The 18,881-nt window shown below is 42.2% G+C and overlaps 2 protein-coding genes across 4 annotated transcripts; both read left to right on the top strand.

The window, feature by feature from the left end:
* The first annotated feature begins 59 nt into the window (after positions 1-59).
* On the top strand, positions 60-10,330 carry paip1 (poly(A) binding protein interacting protein 1). Of its 2 annotated transcripts, none has more exons than XM_063195666.1 (11): positions 60-432; positions 1,329-1,477; positions 2,068-2,268; positions 3,390-3,502; positions 3,821-3,932; positions 4,139-4,264; positions 4,562-4,668; positions 5,553-5,670; positions 6,915-6,969; positions 7,085-7,163; positions 9,150-10,330. In XM_063195666.1, the coding sequence occupies exons 1-11, from the start codon at positions 237-239 to the stop codon at positions 9,241-9,243; spliced, it is 1,350 nt and encodes a 449-aa protein (XP_063051736.1). In that variant the 5' UTR covers positions 60-236; the 3' UTR covers positions 9,244-10,330. The 2 variants fall into 2 exon arrangements, with proteins under 2 accessions (XP_063051736.1, XP_063051735.1); XM_063195665.1 differs by having other exon boundaries at positions 62-432; positions 5,550-5,670.
* A 1,191-nt stretch (positions 10,331-11,521) lies between these two features.
* c3h5orf34 (chromosome 3 C5orf34 homolog) lies at positions 11,522-16,607 on the top strand. Of its 2 annotated transcripts, none has more exons than XM_063194561.1 (12): positions 11,522-12,003; positions 12,229-12,318; positions 12,435-13,039; positions 13,288-13,383; positions 13,511-13,631; positions 14,025-14,116; positions 14,205-14,274; positions 14,494-14,652; positions 15,200-15,288; positions 15,523-15,639; positions 16,223-16,263; positions 16,363-16,607. In XM_063194561.1, the coding sequence occupies exons 1-12, from the start codon at positions 11,809-11,811 to the stop codon at positions 16,560-16,562; spliced, it is 1,875 nt and encodes a 624-aa protein (XP_063050631.1). In that variant the 5' UTR covers positions 11,522-11,808; the 3' UTR covers positions 16,563-16,607. The 2 variants fall into 2 exon arrangements, with proteins under 2 accessions (XP_063050631.1, XP_063050630.1); XM_063194560.1 differs by having other exon boundaries at positions 11,525-12,003; positions 15,197-15,288.
* Positions 16,608-18,881: the final 2,274 nt, after the last annotated feature.

Below are 18,881 nucleotides of genomic sequence, written 5' to 3' on the forward strand. Positions count from 1 at the left end.
CGGTTGCTTACACTCCCAACAGTAGGAGGCACTCTAACAGTTGGCCCGCCTTTGATACAGGAGCAGACAACGGAAGTTACGTTCTGGCGAAACCAAAATTGTAAATATGCAAGCGAGATGAGGGTAGCGTAGCCAAGCTTAGCCTTGACAAGTTAGCCCATTTCTAAAAAGGCTCTGTGTAAACACAACGTCCCTAGTTTATCTGAATGTGTTTGAGGTTTCTTGAGTGAGCCAAAATGGAAAACTTCGATCGAACTCCCGGAGCTGGTCGTGTCCGGCTGGGGAAGCCTACCGGACTGGGGGAGACGCAGACGAAGCACCCAGAGATCGGGGACGGGGACGCAAAACCGGGCATGTTTAACCCCCTTGAGCCGCTCAGACAACCTCGGACGTCCCCGCCGTTGTTAGACAGCAGCGCTTCTGGAGGCGGGGGTAACGTTTCACTCTTGTATCCTGTATACTCGTAGAATTATAACATTTCTGAAGATGGGTAACTGGCTAGCTATAGAGAAAGCTGGTTATCATGCTTGGCTGTTGTCAAACAGCAATTGTTATTCGTGGTGGCCATTGTGTTGCCTGTCAAATATAAGAGGGAATTTAAGAAACGTGTGATTAGGGGACTGAATTAAATATGATCAGTTTAGTTTTTCCAATCTGTGGTAAATTACGTTACACTGAATCCGTGTCAACATGCAACCTAATGTTTGGTGCAGCATGCTAGCTAATTAGCCTGCTGTCGTTAGGTCGATTCGCTTCTGAATTTGGCACCTCACATGCTCGCGCAACTGGCGTCGGTATGCTTAGGTTATAAAACACATCGACACCACTTATGAATCTGCACCAAAGGCTTTCGGCCATCGTTAAGGATAAAATATGTGTTAATGACGACCGTATAATCACAATATGGCTAAGAAATTGTTTGTGTGGCATCACCCATGCATAAGCACAACATTAACTGCATTCAATAACCGTATCCCCTAAAACGGAGATGCAGGTGGATCATAAACACGATACCCATGCCCTATTTTTAAACACATTCGTAAGGAATTTGATATGATCGTAACGTCTGAATGTTTCGGTCGGGTTTTAATTTAAACACGCGTTCATAATGTGGAATGGTCCTTTAGCATACCCTCAAATGCGTAGTCTTGGTAATTCCATCACATGACCTTTTGAGTTTGCGGTGAGATTTTCTAGATAAAATACGAATGATGTGTAGGTACCATTTCAAAAGCCAGAGTGACTGCTGGTTGTCACTTCTTCAATCTAGCGTTTAAACAGCCCAAGGCTTGTGTACTGGTGCCTTATACTGCTTTGTTTCCCTCCAGACTCCAGAAGATCGACGAAAACCAAAACAAACTCTACACAGACCCCAAACAGCACCGCCTTAAATTTGCACAAACCAGAAGATGTAGTGGGGAAGTCCACGCTGTCCGCCAATGCACCAGAGTTTTTCCCATCCACCTTTGCGTATGAGGTAATCCATATGATTGATGGTGTGTTCATAAGATTTCACAAAACACTTGTGAAGAATTGGTGAAATGGCTGCCTCATCATTTACAATAGAATTTCTTAACCCCTTCCCAAATCAAACATTTCCAAACCTGGCTGTGTGCAATGTGCTGATTCAGCAACCATACAGTTGTTACTAGATTCTGCACCCATTTTGTTTATGTTTAATATGTATTTGTTGGTCCTTTTAGCCTTTATGTTATATGGGACAATGAGAGAGGGACAGGACATGAGTGGGGAGAGAAAGACGGGGAAGAGCTGGCAAATGATCTGGGCTGGAATCAAACCCGGGTCACCGGCGTAGTAGTCTAGTGCGTTATCATTGGGCCACGGTAGGGCCTGTATGCATTTTTATATACATATTCTATCACAGGCTTTATTGTGGATAGGACGGTGAAGGTCATGATGGGAAGAGAGTAGGAGCGAGAGATGGGGCAGGGTTGGGAATTGATCCAGGCCAGACTCAAACCTGGGTCCTTGTGATGAGCATGCAAGACCATTCATTAGCATGATGTGCTTCTTCAACCCCTCTATATATATTTTCCCCCCCAAAAGGAGTCGTATGAGGATGAGGATGAAGGGGATGGCTACTACCCTCCATCCACACTGGCTGACTTGGTGCAGGAGATTCTCAGCCACCTCAACTCCTCGCCGGGCTCCTTTGAGTTTGATATAGACAACATCACCGCCACCCTCAATGAGTGGGTGGGGACAGAGAAGACCCTGGAGGAGCTGGTGGAGCTCATTTATACCCAGGTACGTGGGTGATGGCATAGCAGAGTGGAGAGTAGGGACGATTCAGGCCTGTACTTTTCCGGGATCCATGAGACATCAGGGGAACGGCTGTTTAGGAGACCAGCAGAGGTTGAGAATAAATGGAGTTCCCTTAGCGCTGGAGATGGCGGTAGTGCACATCTGCAAGCCGCCACCAAACTTGAGAATAAGGCGGGGACAACGCCCTCCTGGGAGACAGAAAGTAGAGGAGAAGGCTCAGTCTGATTTGGTTCCCTAATAGTCTTGCAGTTCTGCCTAGTTGCTGGACGCAGGCAAGTGGAAAATGAATGGAATGTAAAATGGCGTCCATAGGGCTATAAAATATATTCTACTCTAATTTAGGATATTAGGGATATTTGGTCTAGGAAGTTACAAAGATTTCAAACAACGTTCTATGGGTCCCCAATGAATTGTCTCTACCTTATCAAGCGTCTCTGGTGCAACTTGCTCCGTGCAAACTGTAGCTGGTTTTGTGACGGTACATGCACACAGGGACGGCACGTTTCCGTAACGTCTCCGTGAGCAGTGCGAGTCTGAGAGGTTCGCGGGCTGCCTTTCACACTGCACAGTTAACGTCCACGTTCTATCCGCAGGCAGCAGCCATTTATTTTCAATGGGAGCCGCGCATTGAACGCGGACGTCCGCGAGGGAAAATAGACTCGAGTTCTATTTTCAAAGGGCAACGCGGACATGTCCGGTCGCGACGGACATGCACCGCGCTTACACCACGTTCCTGTGTGCAAGACATGGATTTGTTTTCATGCATTTTAACCTTTTCTGACTGATAATGGACACGTTCTGTGGACGTACTGTGGATGTCCGCGCCGTTGGTGTGCATGTACCGTGACAGGACCAAAGACATAGATATACAAGCATTGTTTGTATTTGAATAAAGTATCTTCATTTTTGTGTGTGGTTAAGCTTGCATATCGCAAGCACAATTTTGATGTTTGACCTATTAATGACTTGTTTGAAAATGTGTGCATCTAAATATCATCTAGTATGTTGAAGTTCGGACATCTTGGAGAGATGGTTGTTTTGATGTTAAGAATTGCTGAGTCATGAGCACGCCTTGTAAAAGCTCCTTTTTCTCTGTTTTCCAGTCCACATCTATTCCTAACTTTGCTTACACTGGAGCAAGGCTCTGCAACCACCTCTCCCATAACTTGGCCCTCTCCCCAGCCAGCGGCAACTTCCGTCAGCTGTTGTTGAAGAGGTATGTGCCCTAGCCTGATTATCATCGACGTTCAAATCTCTTGGAGACTTGGTCTGACCAAGAGCATAACAATTAACAATTAACGGCATGGTTGACCCGCCTCCCTTGGTTTGCTTATGGTTGTTTGCTTACCGACAAAGTGGGAGGAGTTCCTCTATTTTCGGGCTTTTAGGTGTCTACCATGAACACATTTTAACTTTTTGGTTGCAATGGGTTTAGGGACTAACTCTTGCGGAGGTCTGTCATCTGAGTGTCCTCTCTACTTCTCTAACTGTGGTCTTAATAAAGTTTGGTTTCGTCTCTCTTGTGTGTCTGTAGATGTCGAACTGAGTATGAGCAAAGAGATGTGGTGGTGCGAGGAGACAAGGACACCCAAAAGAGTTTTCACTCATACGTATTGTTCCTGGGAGAGCTTTACTTAAACCTTGAGGTAAATACATACACTTTGGGCAGCTTGGGGTATTTAACATGTTTGGAGATGTGTTGATTATTTTGAATTGATACTATAGGATGCACTTAATAAATGCACTGTGGGTTGATTGGGGTATTTAACATGTTTGCAGACACGTTGATTACAACGATATCCTGTAATTTGTCAATTCGAAATAAAGTGCTGTTTCCCTTCTTGTTTTTCAGGTTCGAAGTCCCAAAGGTCCCCCTACCAGAGCGGCTATTTTGCTCTCCGCTTTAAAGGATTTGTTGATGGCGCTTTTTTCCCATCCCGTAGACGCTAATCTTATCTGTGCTGTGAAATTGCTAAAGGTTTGGAGACTTTTCTTAAGCATTTGCACCTTTTTTTATAGAGACACAGGCATAGTTGCAAAGTGCCGAAAGTGGAAGTGTCCCGAAATTCCATATACAATCTGCTTACATATGTGAAAATCGGATTACATTTTGACCTTCTTATCCATGCAGGCACTTTTGGGCCTGGCTTCTTTGACCATCAGGTCACTGTTTGTTGAATTATAATTTTTGCAGTGGGGGTGGGGGGTTGGCTGATGGTATTTTTTCCCTTTTATTTTTGTATTAAATAATCTTCTTGGCACTTGTGTTGAGCAGCTGACTGGCTCTGTGCTGGAGGACGCCTGGAAGGAGGGCGGGAAGTCGGACATGGAAGACATCATCCAGAAGATCGAGAATGTGGTGCTGGATGCCTCCTGCAGCAGGTTGGGAAGGGGAGGGGGTGGCCATTCACATTTTCAGATGCCAAAAGTGGCGTGTGGTCATCCTGGTGGTTAGGAGTTGGCACTAGACTTAAAGTGATACTGTCCCATTTTTGGAAATAAGCTTATTTTACACCTCCCCTTGAGTTAACTTAAATGATAGGGTTTGCTAACTGGTCTCATAGGACTCAATGATAACTGCTTGCTTGGAGGCAAAATTTGCACTGCCATACCCAGAGAACGGTTGAAAGTACAGAAGAACGCTAAAACCTTTTTTTTTTTTAACCCAAGGGGAGGTGTAAAATAAGCTTATTTCCAAAAATGAATCAAGTCAGCTTTTATTGTCACTTTCTCTATTCTTGATTTCTTTATTGTCATACAAGGAAAAATGAAATTATGTTTGAAGCAATGCTGATCTGCCGGTGCATATGGTTGGGTGCTAACTGCTAATATGCCTGTGCATATGAGAGGGTGCTGATAAACCAGTGCATGTTAGGTTGCTGAATGCTGGTGTTACTCCAGTAGGGATATGAAGCAATGCTGCATGAACATGTCCGTGTGTGATATAGGTGGATATGCCAGTGCATATGATGTCGGTGCGTATGGTGCCGGTATACCAGTGCATATGGTGCTGGTGAGGTGATGAGGGGCTGAATGCTGACCTCCTTTGTCTTGTGACAAAGCCTCATAGTCCAATTGTATCCCGTTTAAGAGATATTGCTGTGTCAGATTTGCAGTAACTACAATATTCAACCTGACACCAAGGCTATGAAGGCCTTTTTCCTGTTGTAGTTACTGCACTTTGCCTTCTCGGGCAGTATGTGTATGTGATGGAGCTACTGAATATGTGTACATGATGGTGCTGAACGCTGCTGTGTCTCCAGTAGGGATGTGAAGCAGATGCTCTTGAAGCTGGTGGAGTTGAGGTCGAGTAACTGGGGCCGCGTCCTCGCCGCCGCCGCCTCCAGCGAAGCCACGCCAGACAACGACCCCAACTACTTCATGGTAAGACTACAGGCCTTTTGTCAAAGTGAAGTGATAAAGTAAGATGATTCAAGCCTGTGCAATTCCTGGATCTGTGTGATGTCATGTGAACGCCCCTTTAGGAGACCTGTGGTTAGGAGACCGTTGGGGGCTTTAGGTTGAGAATAAGTGGACTTCCCTTAGCACTGTAGATGGCGGTAGGGCACATCTATGCAAGTTGTCACCAAATGCCACAGATAGCGCATTCAGGCCGACTGAGAACCGTGCCGGTGCCCGTTCCCGCACCTCATCGCGAACCGGCCGTTGCGTTCACGCCACTGATTTTAGCGTTCGTGAACCTCAAAATACTAGGTTTTTCTCGCGAACCGTGACGACAGCATGGCCGTGAGCAGGTTCATCCGGGTAACACAGTCACGTGTGGGAAAAGTTCAGAGCCCTGTATGAACACGGACGGTTCGCAGATAACCACTTTAGTGCTGAATGTAACTGGTGCAGGCTCCAGCTCCGTTCTGGTCGGCCTGAAAGCCCTAAGAAAGAGAAGAAGAAGGAGGGGACAACGCCCCCTTAGGAAACCAAAATTGAGCACACTCCTTTGCATTGGGTGGGCGGAGTTTGAATCCTCTTTCTCTAATCTACTCTCTTTGGTGACACCCTTGCTATTAGTATGAGTGAGGCCCATTTTTTTGAGGATTTCGCGTCATCGTGACTCGCCATGTACTGTTCCAAAGAGCAGTGAGCTTTTTAATTCTACCAAGTCCGACACATTTGATTTGTTAAGGGTTGTGACAATTTGTGTACTGTTATAATTCATGTCAACACTTGTAGTTTTGTTGTAGTTTTCAACTTACACCACAACAACAGGAATACAGCCAAACATTGGTGTTTGTTTATGGTTTATAATTAGTTGGAAATAAGTCTGTGGTGGCCAAAATGTAATAGCTGTAGCGGGGTGTGCGTGCATGCGTGCATGTGTGCGCCTGCGCCTGCGCCTGCGCGCTTTTGTATGTAGTTGATATAAGGTCTGTCTTGTTCCTGTCGCTGCAGGTTTCCAGGTCTTGTTAATCACATGTGATCCAATTACACCCCCCCCCCCTTCAACTCTGTCATGAACTCTCTTGCTCTCTTATCCTCTTTTTGCTTAGTCACTCTCTGCCCTCCTCTCACTGTATGTACTGTAATGTAAATCTCATATTTTTTTCCACTCTCCATCCCTCTTTCTCGCTCCCTCTCTCTCTCTCTGTGCCCCCCCTCACCTCCCCCCTCAGAACGAGCCCACATTCTACACGGCAGATGGGACGCCATTCACGGCCGCAGATCCAGGTGACTGAGTTCAAACTCCCGCGTCACAGCATGTTCATTTAAATGTTTTTTATTCTAAAGCCATAATGGGTGAAGAAACGGTTCTGATTATTGAAAAATGCCCTTTTCTCTACAGATTACTCAGAGAAGTACCAGGAGATACTGGACAGAGAGGGTTACTATGATGGAGACTATGAGGAAAATGGAAATGATACGTAAGTAAACATTAATGATGTATATCTTTTTTTTTTTTGTATTATCACCCTCTTTCTTTAAAATAATGTTTGTTTACAAATTTCAATATATCATACCCCTGTCAAATAAATATGGGTGCCACACAGGTACCTGAAGTCAAGTTGGATTAGGCTACTTTTGTTAGCTGAGAAGTCATAGCAGGTTTGAAAGGTTTGATGATTTCAGCCATTGTGGCCTACACAGAGCAGCAACGTGATGACCTCTTTGGGGGGCCTGCTGCTTTGAGGTCAGCGCATGGGCACCCCTGCCCGGGGTCACGCAATTGTCCCCCACACAATGCCACCCGCCACTTTGAGATTAGTCAGCAAACAGGCGAGAGAGAGGCTTTAGTGCAGGCTTACATCAGCTGCTGCTGCCGACACACACACACACACACACACACACACACACACACACACACACACACACACACACACACACACACACACACACACACACCCCTCACCTCCCGTTACCTCCCATTACCCTCTCTCGGCAGTGTGTCGGGGTCATTGGCTTGGAGTCACGCGCACACGAGTGGCGCACGAAAGGAAAGGGAAGGGAACACCCCTGCTGTTGGCGGTGTGCAGGTCAAACAAGCTATTTAATGGCATGGCTTGTTTGCATCTCTGCTTTCCCCTGATTATGTGGTGTTGTGCAACATTTTGCCAGTGAGAGAATAGTGTGGTTGTCCCAGTAGGAGCACATTGAGATGTCCTTTGGCACAAGCACAGAAGGCAGTAGATACAGTCACAGGGTAGAAATCAGTAGGTGACAACCGTTAAAATGAAGTGTGTTTATAAAATGTTCTACAGTGTATTCAACAAACTAGCAAATAAATTGGATACAACTTATATACAGACCTATCTAAACATTTCAACAGTCACAAGGTGCTCGGTGTAAATAAAGCCCATGAGTGTTTCAAAACTGCAGAGAAGTATTGCACAACAGGGCTAGTATTTCAGTCCGGTGTAAACAACAGAATGAAAACAGCCCACTAGTGCCTCCTAGAGGGATATTTTTCATTTGCATTGTGGCTTATGATTGGTCTTTAAAATGTATGAGCAATTCACAGTGAAGTTAGGTTTATTCATATAGCCCATTTCATACACAATAAGACAACCCAATGTGCTTTACTAATGAAAATGAGAACAATATATGGGATTAAGACGATATAAAATGGCAAAAACAATATTACAAAATGCAAGTATGGTAGGTCTGTTGGACCAAATCTGTTTTGAAGCTAAGACAGATAAATGGCTTCCAGTTGTATCCAAGAAAAAAGTGGTGTGTATATACTTCATATGCCTATTTCCCTCACAGGCATACCAGCTATCTAGTTTGCCCTGCTTCGAAGGCATTGAAATGTTCATGGAAAGGTTCAAAGTTGTCTGACATCATGTGAAAAGGACCCTTTTTTCTTCTTCGTATTTTTAAAGATCCTTTTCTACTCTCATTGTACAGTTTGGAATTTCTTGTTTTTGTTTTAAAAAAAAATGGCAAATCACTTTCCGTTTGGTACATCGATAACACCTTATTTTAGGGATACATCTATTAGCACTAATACATACAATGTTAATGCCTGCATAAGTAACTTGTAAGGCATGTACTAAGCAAACGCTAAGGCCTACTAGGTCCTTTACTAAGGTTAAATTGGTAATAAATCCCTTATTGTGCATGAACAAGACATTTGCGAATACATGCCTAACAAAATGTTTGATTTTGCTTTGTACATGCCTTACAAGTTACTTATACAGGCACATTGTATGTATTAGTGCTAATAGATGTATCCCTAAAATAAAGTGTTACCGGTACATCATATCCATTTACAGTGTGATGACCATAATCTTTCATCTGTCTAATATTCCTGTTGCTAATGCAGCCGTTTCCATAACAAATCGGCACACAGGCTGGACGAGATGATCAGTAATCACATGCGTCAGGTCACACATATTTCTGTTTTGCAGATTTGATACAGAAGATGATGACGAGATGGATCCTGAAATCGAGGAGGCTTTTGAAAAGTTCTGCCTGGAGTCGGAAAGGAAAAAGCGTTCGTAATGTGAAATACTTTTAAAGACTTTGGCTTTGGCTCAAAAGAAAGCTCATCGACATTTAGTATGACCTGCTGGATTGTTTTCGACTGGAAACGTTAAACAACAACAAAAAAAGAATACCGAAAACCAATTTAAAGTTCATTTTTTTCCGTAGAGTTCAGTGTGAATATAGCACTTCCTAGTGGTTCTGTTGCCGTTTAATTTAATGGCTGGGATTCCTGTTTGTAAGATTCGGCGACCGGTGTCTACCACACAGTTATTACACTGTACCCAACAGTTTGCAGTTCGACTCCTCATTGGAAAAGTTCATTGTTTTTTTTTGTTAGTTTTTTTTCTTTTTCTTTCCTGTCGAACTTTGTCTCTGCTGCATGCGAAGAAACAGAGTGAAAGAGAGAGAGAGAGAAAGGTGTGGAGTGAGGTTTTTTTTTTTTTTTTAAACTTAACAGCCGAGAAGCATCATCAACTGTGTGTGTGTGTGTAGTTTGAGATTGCTTACTAACACAATTGCGACAAGTGCACCCAAAGAAAGTTCTGACCATGGCGTCAGCTTTACCCACTGTATCATTTGCATAGCACACTCCAGCGACAAGGGTAAGTAATCAGTTCAACGTTGTGGTCAAACTCTAGCCAATATTCAGTTCATATAAGACAAGTCTTTGACGGAAACGTAAGCGGAGAGCTTTAAGGTTTAAGGAAAACTTGGGTGAGGGAAATGTTGAACATGTTAAAATCCTTGGGATTTTATTTTATTTTATGTTTTATTTTCCCATAACTCTTTTTAAGGTTCAACTGAGTCTTTGTTCGGTTTGAATCTTTGGCACTGCTGGTGAAGAGAGAAATCAGCCTATGTTCATTTATTGTTTTTAGATTTTAATTTATTTCATTTTGAATTTTACCTGTGAAACATTACTCCAAATTGCACTGTTTGTCAGTTTTGATGAAGCTGCAGATGTACAAGGTGGATTTGCTTAAATCATACTTGGTGTTAATACTCATCATCCCATCATATGAATCCCATAAACAAGAATGTTATTTTATAGTTTTGTAAATATTTACTTTATCGGTTGCCTGCAATAAATCTTTGTAAAACATTCCTTCTCTCTGTTGCGATCATCGTTGACTAAAAATACTAGAAAGGTTTAAAATGTATCTCCCTAAAGATTACAGAATACAGTACATGCCTCAAAATGTATAATGTGACTTATTCCATTAAGTTACTCAACTACTATGTTTACATGAGACATTTAATTCGGAATTAACTGACTTTAATTCCGAATAAAGCTTAATTCTGCTTTGAAAACGCTGTGTAAACACCTTAACTCAGAATTAAAGGAAAGATCAAAGTAAACTTCACGGAACTATTTAATCCTGAATTATTAATTCAGAATTAAAAACATAAATGTAGTGAATGTGAATAATGTGTACTTTAGATACAGTATACTGGCTTTTACAGACAGCTTGCCTTGCACCACTGACCTCTATAATAATAGAGGTCATTGGTTAGCACTGAATTGACAGATTTCCCTCTTTTTTAAAAAGTGTGTAGTGGTATTGGAATGTTCAAATTGACAATGCTTTTTTTTGTCCATGCGCTGCTGGCTCTGGGTCCATTGAAAGACTGGCGCCATTATTGACCTCATTACATTGAAGCTGATGTTTTGTTTGGCTCTCTGACAATGCGTTGAGTGACCAAAATTAGAGGATGGCTTAACACAGGAGCATCAAACTCAAAATGACCAATGGCAAAGATACAAATCTGTAATGAAGGCGTGGGTCAAACTTAATATTTAAAACGGCCAATTATGCCAATGTTGCATAATTGTGAGCTGTTTTACTGACACAGGCCCACTCATAATTCCTGTGACACCAAATTTCATGTTCAAGCCTTATTACGTTATATATTAATGGTGTATGGGGGCCAACTGCAATGCACATTTGAAATGATCTCGCAGGCCAAATAAAATGACTGCGGGCCAGATTTGCCCCCCCCTGGACCTGATTTGACATCCCTGGCATAACGTGTCAGACAGGAAAATACCACACATTGTAATCATCTTATTTTAACAACTGTATTCTGATTATGACCAATTTTTGATGCAGTAACTATAATGGAGTACAGCTACTCTCCACAACACTTCTGTAAAGATTTCAGTATCTAGTCAAAGCCATATCACAGTGGCCATATCACAGTGGCCATATCACTCTCTGGTGCCCCAAGATGACTAATCTCTCCGTTGCAGTAGGTGGCGCACGACGCGCAGCTAAGGCCTGGTTTTCCTCATACTTTGCCAAAAGAAGAGACAACCGACCAATCAGAGATGTTACTCTTGTTTTGATGCGGGAAGTTTAGAATTTCCTAACCGACTGGTATTTTTGCTTCTTCGTCTGTGAACTTGTGCTTAACTTTTACGGTGACATGATTCTTTGATATTTTGGTTTCAGTGTCAAGGCGAAAAGGACGCTATCTGACTCACACATTGATGTAATTGGTGCTACTTGCTTCGAATAGCCTACTGTCAGTGTCAAAACAACTCGTCAATGTGCAAGAAACAACCAGTCTTGTCGTGAAATGGCAACCGTAAGGTTAATGACAATGTATGAAAGTGAAGCGGTGGACGTGTATTATACAGATGGTTCTCGATTGTATGTATCCCCGTGTGGTTCCGAGTTTGTGTTGGAGAAAGCCCTACCCCAAGGCGCACACCCCCTACAAGCAGGTGAGCGGATCCGTCAGAGGACTCGCTTCGCTATCAGTGACTACAAGGTGAGTGAGCTCGATGTTTGCAAACAGTAGGAGATGTGAACATAATCATTTGCATCATCTCTGGACGTCTTTGTGAAACCATGTTCATCCATGCAGATACCAATGATGGCTTCATAGTGATTGTGAGTTGAGTTCACAGGCTGAAAGACAACATTGGCATAATGACAGTCTGACGTGTCCACATTTGTAAACCTACGACTTGGTGAATGGTTTCAATGATTTCAGGCGCTATTGAAAGATGCTCTTAAGTTCAGAAACAAGTATGCAACACATCCATATTTACCCGAGGAACTAATTTCCACCAATCAGCAGAAGGTAAGGCCACCCATTCAGTGGCAACCTTATAACAGAGCCTATGTTTAATTTGTTCAAACTTTACAATGTTATTATCAGATTAAAGAAGATTCAGTACTGCTCTCTTTTTTCCCAAGTGGATCCATCAAAATATCTCAGAAATTACTTGGCCAGCAGAAAGCTCCCTTGAAACAACCCGAACAAATCAGGAAACCATCCTCAAGTCATCTGACGGTATGGGCAGACTGCTTCTCTCTGTGTCTGGGGAAGAATTCCATGTGGAGTTCTACTGCATGGCCAGCCAGAGAGAGGGTCTAAAGCACTCCGTAGAAGAGTATTCATCCAATCAAAACAAGACCCACATGGCACACCTGTCTACAACAAGAACGGATGAAGTTACAAGAGATGGTGAACCAAATGGTTGTACCAAAAATGGACCTGTTATACCAAGTACAACTATGGAGACCCAGAATGCAAGGCCTGGGCAGGGCTATCTTTTCACAACTGTTGTTCAACACCACTCTTGTGCCAGTTATCCACCAAAATGGCACTATCCTCTGACTTTAGCCATCAGACAGTGGAGAACACAACAGGAAAATCCCACTGAAAATGGCAGTGTTGCAACACCAGAGGCATTCGATAGCCAGACTTGCCAAACCCCATGTACAGATGTCACTCCTGGAGTGAAGTCCAGCCTTCCAGAGTCTCTTCCTCTAAGATGCAACTCTCCTCACATGCACAGGTGAAGTGGCATGGTTTGGTCACTGATTATTAATAAGGTGACATTTGGCGTAAAGAGAGTGCATGTAATGTCATAATATACTGCCTGTCTTAATTACCCCGGGACATAGATCATTTTATTACATTATCATAACAGGACTTGTGTGTGTGTGTGTGTGTGTGTGTGTGTGTGTGTGTGTGTGTGTGTGTGTAGGCACAGGATAGTCTGATTTGATCCTTGATGGAAATGACCTGTGTGTGTGTGTGCAGGTGGAACTCCGGATCCTCACCACTCAATGAGCAGCCGGATGAAGCCACGGCAACGGAACTGGTCAAAGTGTTGTGGTGCCAAGGGGTTATTTATCGGTACAGAAACATTTATTGCCTGTTTCCCCACTATTCATGCAAAGATTGAACTCCAGGTGGTTTTCCATGGAGATGTGTATTTGAGTGTTTATATTTGGTTTTGTGTTTGTTTTTATTTTCTAAACAGCATTATTTGTGGAACGGTTCCCATCATAGAGATTTCTCCTGGTGATGGGTCAGTGATCAGATCTAATGGAGTGTTGGCATCCTACTTCACCCATTACAAAGCAGGATGCGGGTTGGATGATGTAAGTCATAAGAATAGCGTAGTTCTTGTCACCTGTACATCCTTTTTAACGTCATCATAGATATGCACATACTGGACTTCCAAAACCACAGCACAACAGCACATTCTTTCACATATTTGTATTACTAGACACGCTTTTCGACACTGAACATACCTCGCCAATGACGGCTATCGTGGCTGTCAGACAAGGCTGATATCCTGGATCTGAGTTAGAGGTGGATGAATGTAGGTAGCTAGGGAGATGGACGAGCTTCAGCTGACCCAGGTAGAGACCATTCAGAGTGACATAAAACAGGCGCCCACCTCTGACCCAATAAACAATAAAACTTGGCAGCAAATATTTATTCGGCGCACATTTTAAGAATCACTGACATAAAAGTATATCTTTTGACAGAGGATGGAGATCACCTACTTCTTGAGTAACCTTCCTCCAGACATCCCGGGACAGAAATACTCTGTGTCTTCAGTGGTGACGCGTGCTAACAGGTGGGTCTGAATCCACTGGCCCTTTATCACAGGGAAGAACTACAAATAAACTGCTGAAATTAAAGCTCTGCTCTGTTGATTTTAATAGGGTTTTGGAATGCTACAACCAAGCTAGGGACTCTCTCAAACTGACCCAAATGAACTGCTGTTGGAGGAAGGTAAGCTGTAGCCTGCTGTAACCCTTTTTGAAGAACACAGCTGTGTCTCAGATTGTGCACTTGTGCACTTCGAGCACAATTTTTCAGTGCATAATTAAGACGCCATGTCGCACAAGTGCACCATTTTGAGATCCAGCCCACATCTCCAATGTGGCATTTCACTGATGTGACATGTGCTCTCAGCTCCAGTGTCTGTTATCCGCCATCCCCATTCTACAGGAAGTGACATCACCAGAGCCTCTGAAGCTGGTCCAGGAAGCACATGTGGCAGACTGGGGTCATTTCCTGGCGTTTTCCGATGGGAGCGCTGAGGCGCTTTTCCTGGACGGGGTCAAGGTTCACTCCACGTGGAAGACCAGCGGTACTGCGCCAGCACAGGTGGATGATGATGCAAACAACATCATTACGTTACATTTCATTACACTTAGCTCATGCGTTTATCCAAAGTGACTTACAGTTATTTTGCAGGGCATTGGTTACAGTCCCTGGAGCACTGTGGGGTTAGCTGCCTTGCTCAAGGGCACTTCAGCTTTGGATCTAGGTGTAGGTGTAGGGAGAGGTAGGGGTGGGATTTCAACCTGCAACCCAGTGAAACCCTGCCCTAATTGTTAGGCCATGGCAGTTACTGATTAGTTTAAGGCATTTTTGAATACACAAATTCAAATTATGTTGTTTTTAGACAAACATTTTTGTCTGTAAGGGTTGTTGTAACGTTGTGTGCTACTGATAGAGAGTAGAGAGTAACTTTATGACTTCACTTGATGAATCACATGAAGAAAAAAATACACCTGGCATTTAGGTATGAAATGGACATTGCGTCGTTGTGCTGAAGTTGAAGAAAAAAAAAATACACCTGGCATTTACTACGTATGAAATGGACATTGTACGTTATGCTGAAGTTGATGTACTTTATTGGTTACAGAAGATGGTGGATCCCTCCAGCTGGAGTCAGCTGACTATGCCAAATGGACACCAGCTGTTACTGCAGTCACACACTCCAGGGCCATATAAAAAGTACAATTCTACTATTACTACTACTGATACCGCTGCTGCTACTACTACTACTTACTAACAATAATAATACAATCTTTACAAACGAGCAATGACATTTTGTTTTCACTGTTTCATGAAATGTGTTTTTTATTGATGTCTGTTTATTGTTTTTTGTTTGTTTTTTAGATCATATGTGTTCAGTCAATATTTATTATGAAATATGTATTCACATAGTGTCCCTTACCTTTCCCCCAGATATCTATCAATGACAGCTGAATGGTGTAGCTGGGTTGCACAGACATGTCTCAGCCCAGATCAGGCTTGCTCTACACAATCTGCCAATGTGGAAAGTAACCAAACTGCACAAAGCAGGTATTGATCTTCACATATACTAAGGGCTGCTGACTATTAATTTGTTGATACTTCTGCACATAACTTTTTAAAATTAGGGTTTGCCCTATTTCTTCTGCGTCATGATTGTATTCCACCAGTTTGTTGATGAACCCACTAGAGCATACACCATACACGGTGCACAAACAGAGCATTAAACATCCTTAAAGATCACACACACCCTGGTCACAGGCTCTTCACCATGCTACCATCTGGCAGGCGCTTTAGGACTCTGGGTGCCCGCACTAAGAGAATGAAGGACAGTTTCTATCCTACTGCCATTAGACTTTTGAACTCAATACGTCACCTGCCCCCCCTCAATTCTTCAGGACTCTCTATACTGTGAAATGCATATGGACTTGTATATATTATATATTATTATACTGTTAATATATATTTAATTTTGTGGGCATCTGTTGGTTGCTTCCAAACATAATCTCACTGTATTTATATAGTGACAATAAAAGTACTCTACTCTACTTTCTCTACTCTCTACTCTAGAGTGAGAGTGATCTTGTGCAGTCTTATGTGTTTTGCTAATTTTATATTTGTTGTCCCATGTCAGATCTGTTGTAGCAGAACTGGAAAAAATCAAAAGGCTGAATTGTATCCTTTACTGTATATTGCAATGTAATTGAGCTTCATGGTTGACTGATTTGACTAAGTGAAGTATGAGCGAAGTATTCTTTAACTCCTGGCCACCAGTTCTACTGGACAACAGTCACCTTATCACAACTCACACAAGCTCCAAAGTGCCACCAGAAGATTCTAGAATGCCTGGTGACATCACACACATGGACAGTGAGGCCAGCATCTCTGAGGCCCTGCGGAAAACCTCACAAGCCATAAGAGACATTGACACCCTACTCTCACACAAACAATATACCAGCAATAATCCAGTATGAACAGATGATAGTTTATAATCCATCTTTAAAGGCATCAGATGTTTATCCTTGTGGCTCTGACTGAGGTCCTGGGTCAGAAGTGAAAGGTGTTGTTTGTACATACTGTATATGCTGTATATGGTTGTACATGTATGACATTGTGCATCCTGTTTTTGCCATTTTTTTGGTTCAAAACCACTTCTTTCTGTTTTGTTTAAGTGTGAAAATGATGGTATGTCAGTTTAACATGGCCTGACCACAGGAAGAGAAAAAGCGTTGCTTTGACGTTAAGACAGGCTATGCTTTTCACATTTCTACTTAAAAAGCTTATTCTGCTCGTGCTTGTTACGGGAGCTCGTCATTATGGTGAGTAGTTGACAATGTTAATTGAATGTGTAAAAAGTTAACACTGGCCTTGCATGTAGTACACTTTTAGCAGTTGATTTCAATAAAGAAATGCTCTTCCTTTACAACGGCTATCACACTTTATGGGAAATGACGGATTTTAGCTATACTGTATTTCTACAAAACTGGACTTTAGGGTTTGCTACCCTGCCATTACATTTAAATTGGTAGATTCAATTTAGTAAAGTAATATAAGATTTGATTAATGGAACATATTTGTTTTACTGTGATGAGAAAAACGTAATTGATACAAGGCATCATGACACTGAAATCTGGTCTGAATTGTGTTACTAGATTTTCAGTTAAAAATTAAAGGCCTATTATCCATCGTCCATTAGGTCTATATCCATAGCATGACATTGATAATGAGGAGAATGCTAGTCTTTCGAACCACTGCCTTTCACCTTTCTTTAGTCAGCAGTCCCAGTTTAAAAGCTCAACACATCAAACAGTCAGACAGACCATCTCCTGGTTTAGCAGATATTTGGACGGGTAGTCAAACTAGTCTTTTGACAGGGTTCTGGATGTTAAGTCTGGATGTTTTGTACCTTAATTCTAATCTTTTTAGTTTGAAATTCATAGACAAAGTAAATGCATGTATTTACCATGCAAGTGGATTTTGTTACTAACCAAATTTATATAAGTACAAACCATTTCTATATAATTGTTATATAATGTGAAACCATATATTGAAGGTTTTATGCAAGGAGTCTTTTCAAAGAGACTGTTTTAGTGGACATCCATTCTGTCATCGACTCAGAATCTGTTGCCTTCAGTGTCCAGGCCTGGACTGGTAATCTGGTGTACAGGGCATTTCCCAGTGGGCTGACAATCCTCAGGGGCGATGCTGTCATGCTTTTTTGCATATTTTTAGAGGCCTATGATTAAGAGGGGTCTGCACAAAAATGCCCTGGCTTTTTTGATCCAGTCCTGTCTTTGTCATAACAAACTTACTTGTGAGTGACTTTGACTGTCACCTAACTCTGAGCTCTTCACACCAAGGAGTTTAGTGCTGCTGATGGTATGAAGTGAGACTGACTTCCTGTGTGTATGCACTGGCTAAATTGGGCTGGTCTCTCAAATACCACAGTAGGCGTAAGTGAGACAACAGTCGTAAAAGCATACTTGCTGAAAGAGGGTGAGTTTAAACAGCCTTTTTTGTGGGATGACACTGTTTAAAAAATATTATCAAAAATTCGTTTGAAAATGGGGTCAATGGGTCAAATATTTTTTATACAATGTATTGCTGATGGCCATGCTGAAGGAAGTCAAATTGGCTCATAGAATTGTGAAAATGTTATTTGTTTTTAAAATTGTAAATGGATTGTGTGATATGGGCAAATATTGTGTCTCGATATGTTGCATGTTTTGAACAATGTTCTTAACCCTTGAGACACGACCCTTGTTATCAATTAGCTGATACCAGAATGGCAATGACTGAGTGGTAATACTAAAGACCATGTGCTCTGTCATAGTGGTGTAGTACTATGGTAATTAAGTTTTTACAGTGACAATTACAATGTTCCTGTAGTGGAATAGCATGTGTTAATGGTAGGCCAATGATGATTAAATATCACTTTGTTGATATCCTTTAAAGGTGCACTGTGTAGAATGTGGCCAGAATGGGTACTGGAACTATGCTGCTCATTGAAACTGGGTTGCCTATTGCCAAATTTGTTCTTTTCATGAATTTTTTCTAAGTAATAATCTAATATTTACTAGCATGGTCAAATTATAAAAAAATATAGTATATTACAGCTAAAAATCTCTATTTCTGGAACATCAAAATGGCGGACGATAGAGAAGATTTTCATGTATGAAAAGTGCCATTTTCCCAGTCATAATGAATACTTAGAATCTGGTGGTGGTGAATATTCATGAAAAAGGTAACATTAGTGAATGGGTAGCATGAATTCTGGAAATAAACAACGACAA

This window comes from Engraulis encrasicolus, chromosome 3, assembly GCF_034702125.1.
Source record: "Engraulis encrasicolus isolate BLACKSEA-1 chromosome 3, IST_EnEncr_1.0, whole genome shotgun sequence".
NCBI classification, from domain to species: Eukaryota; Metazoa; Chordata; class Actinopteri; order Clupeiformes; family Engraulidae; genus Engraulis; species Engraulis encrasicolus.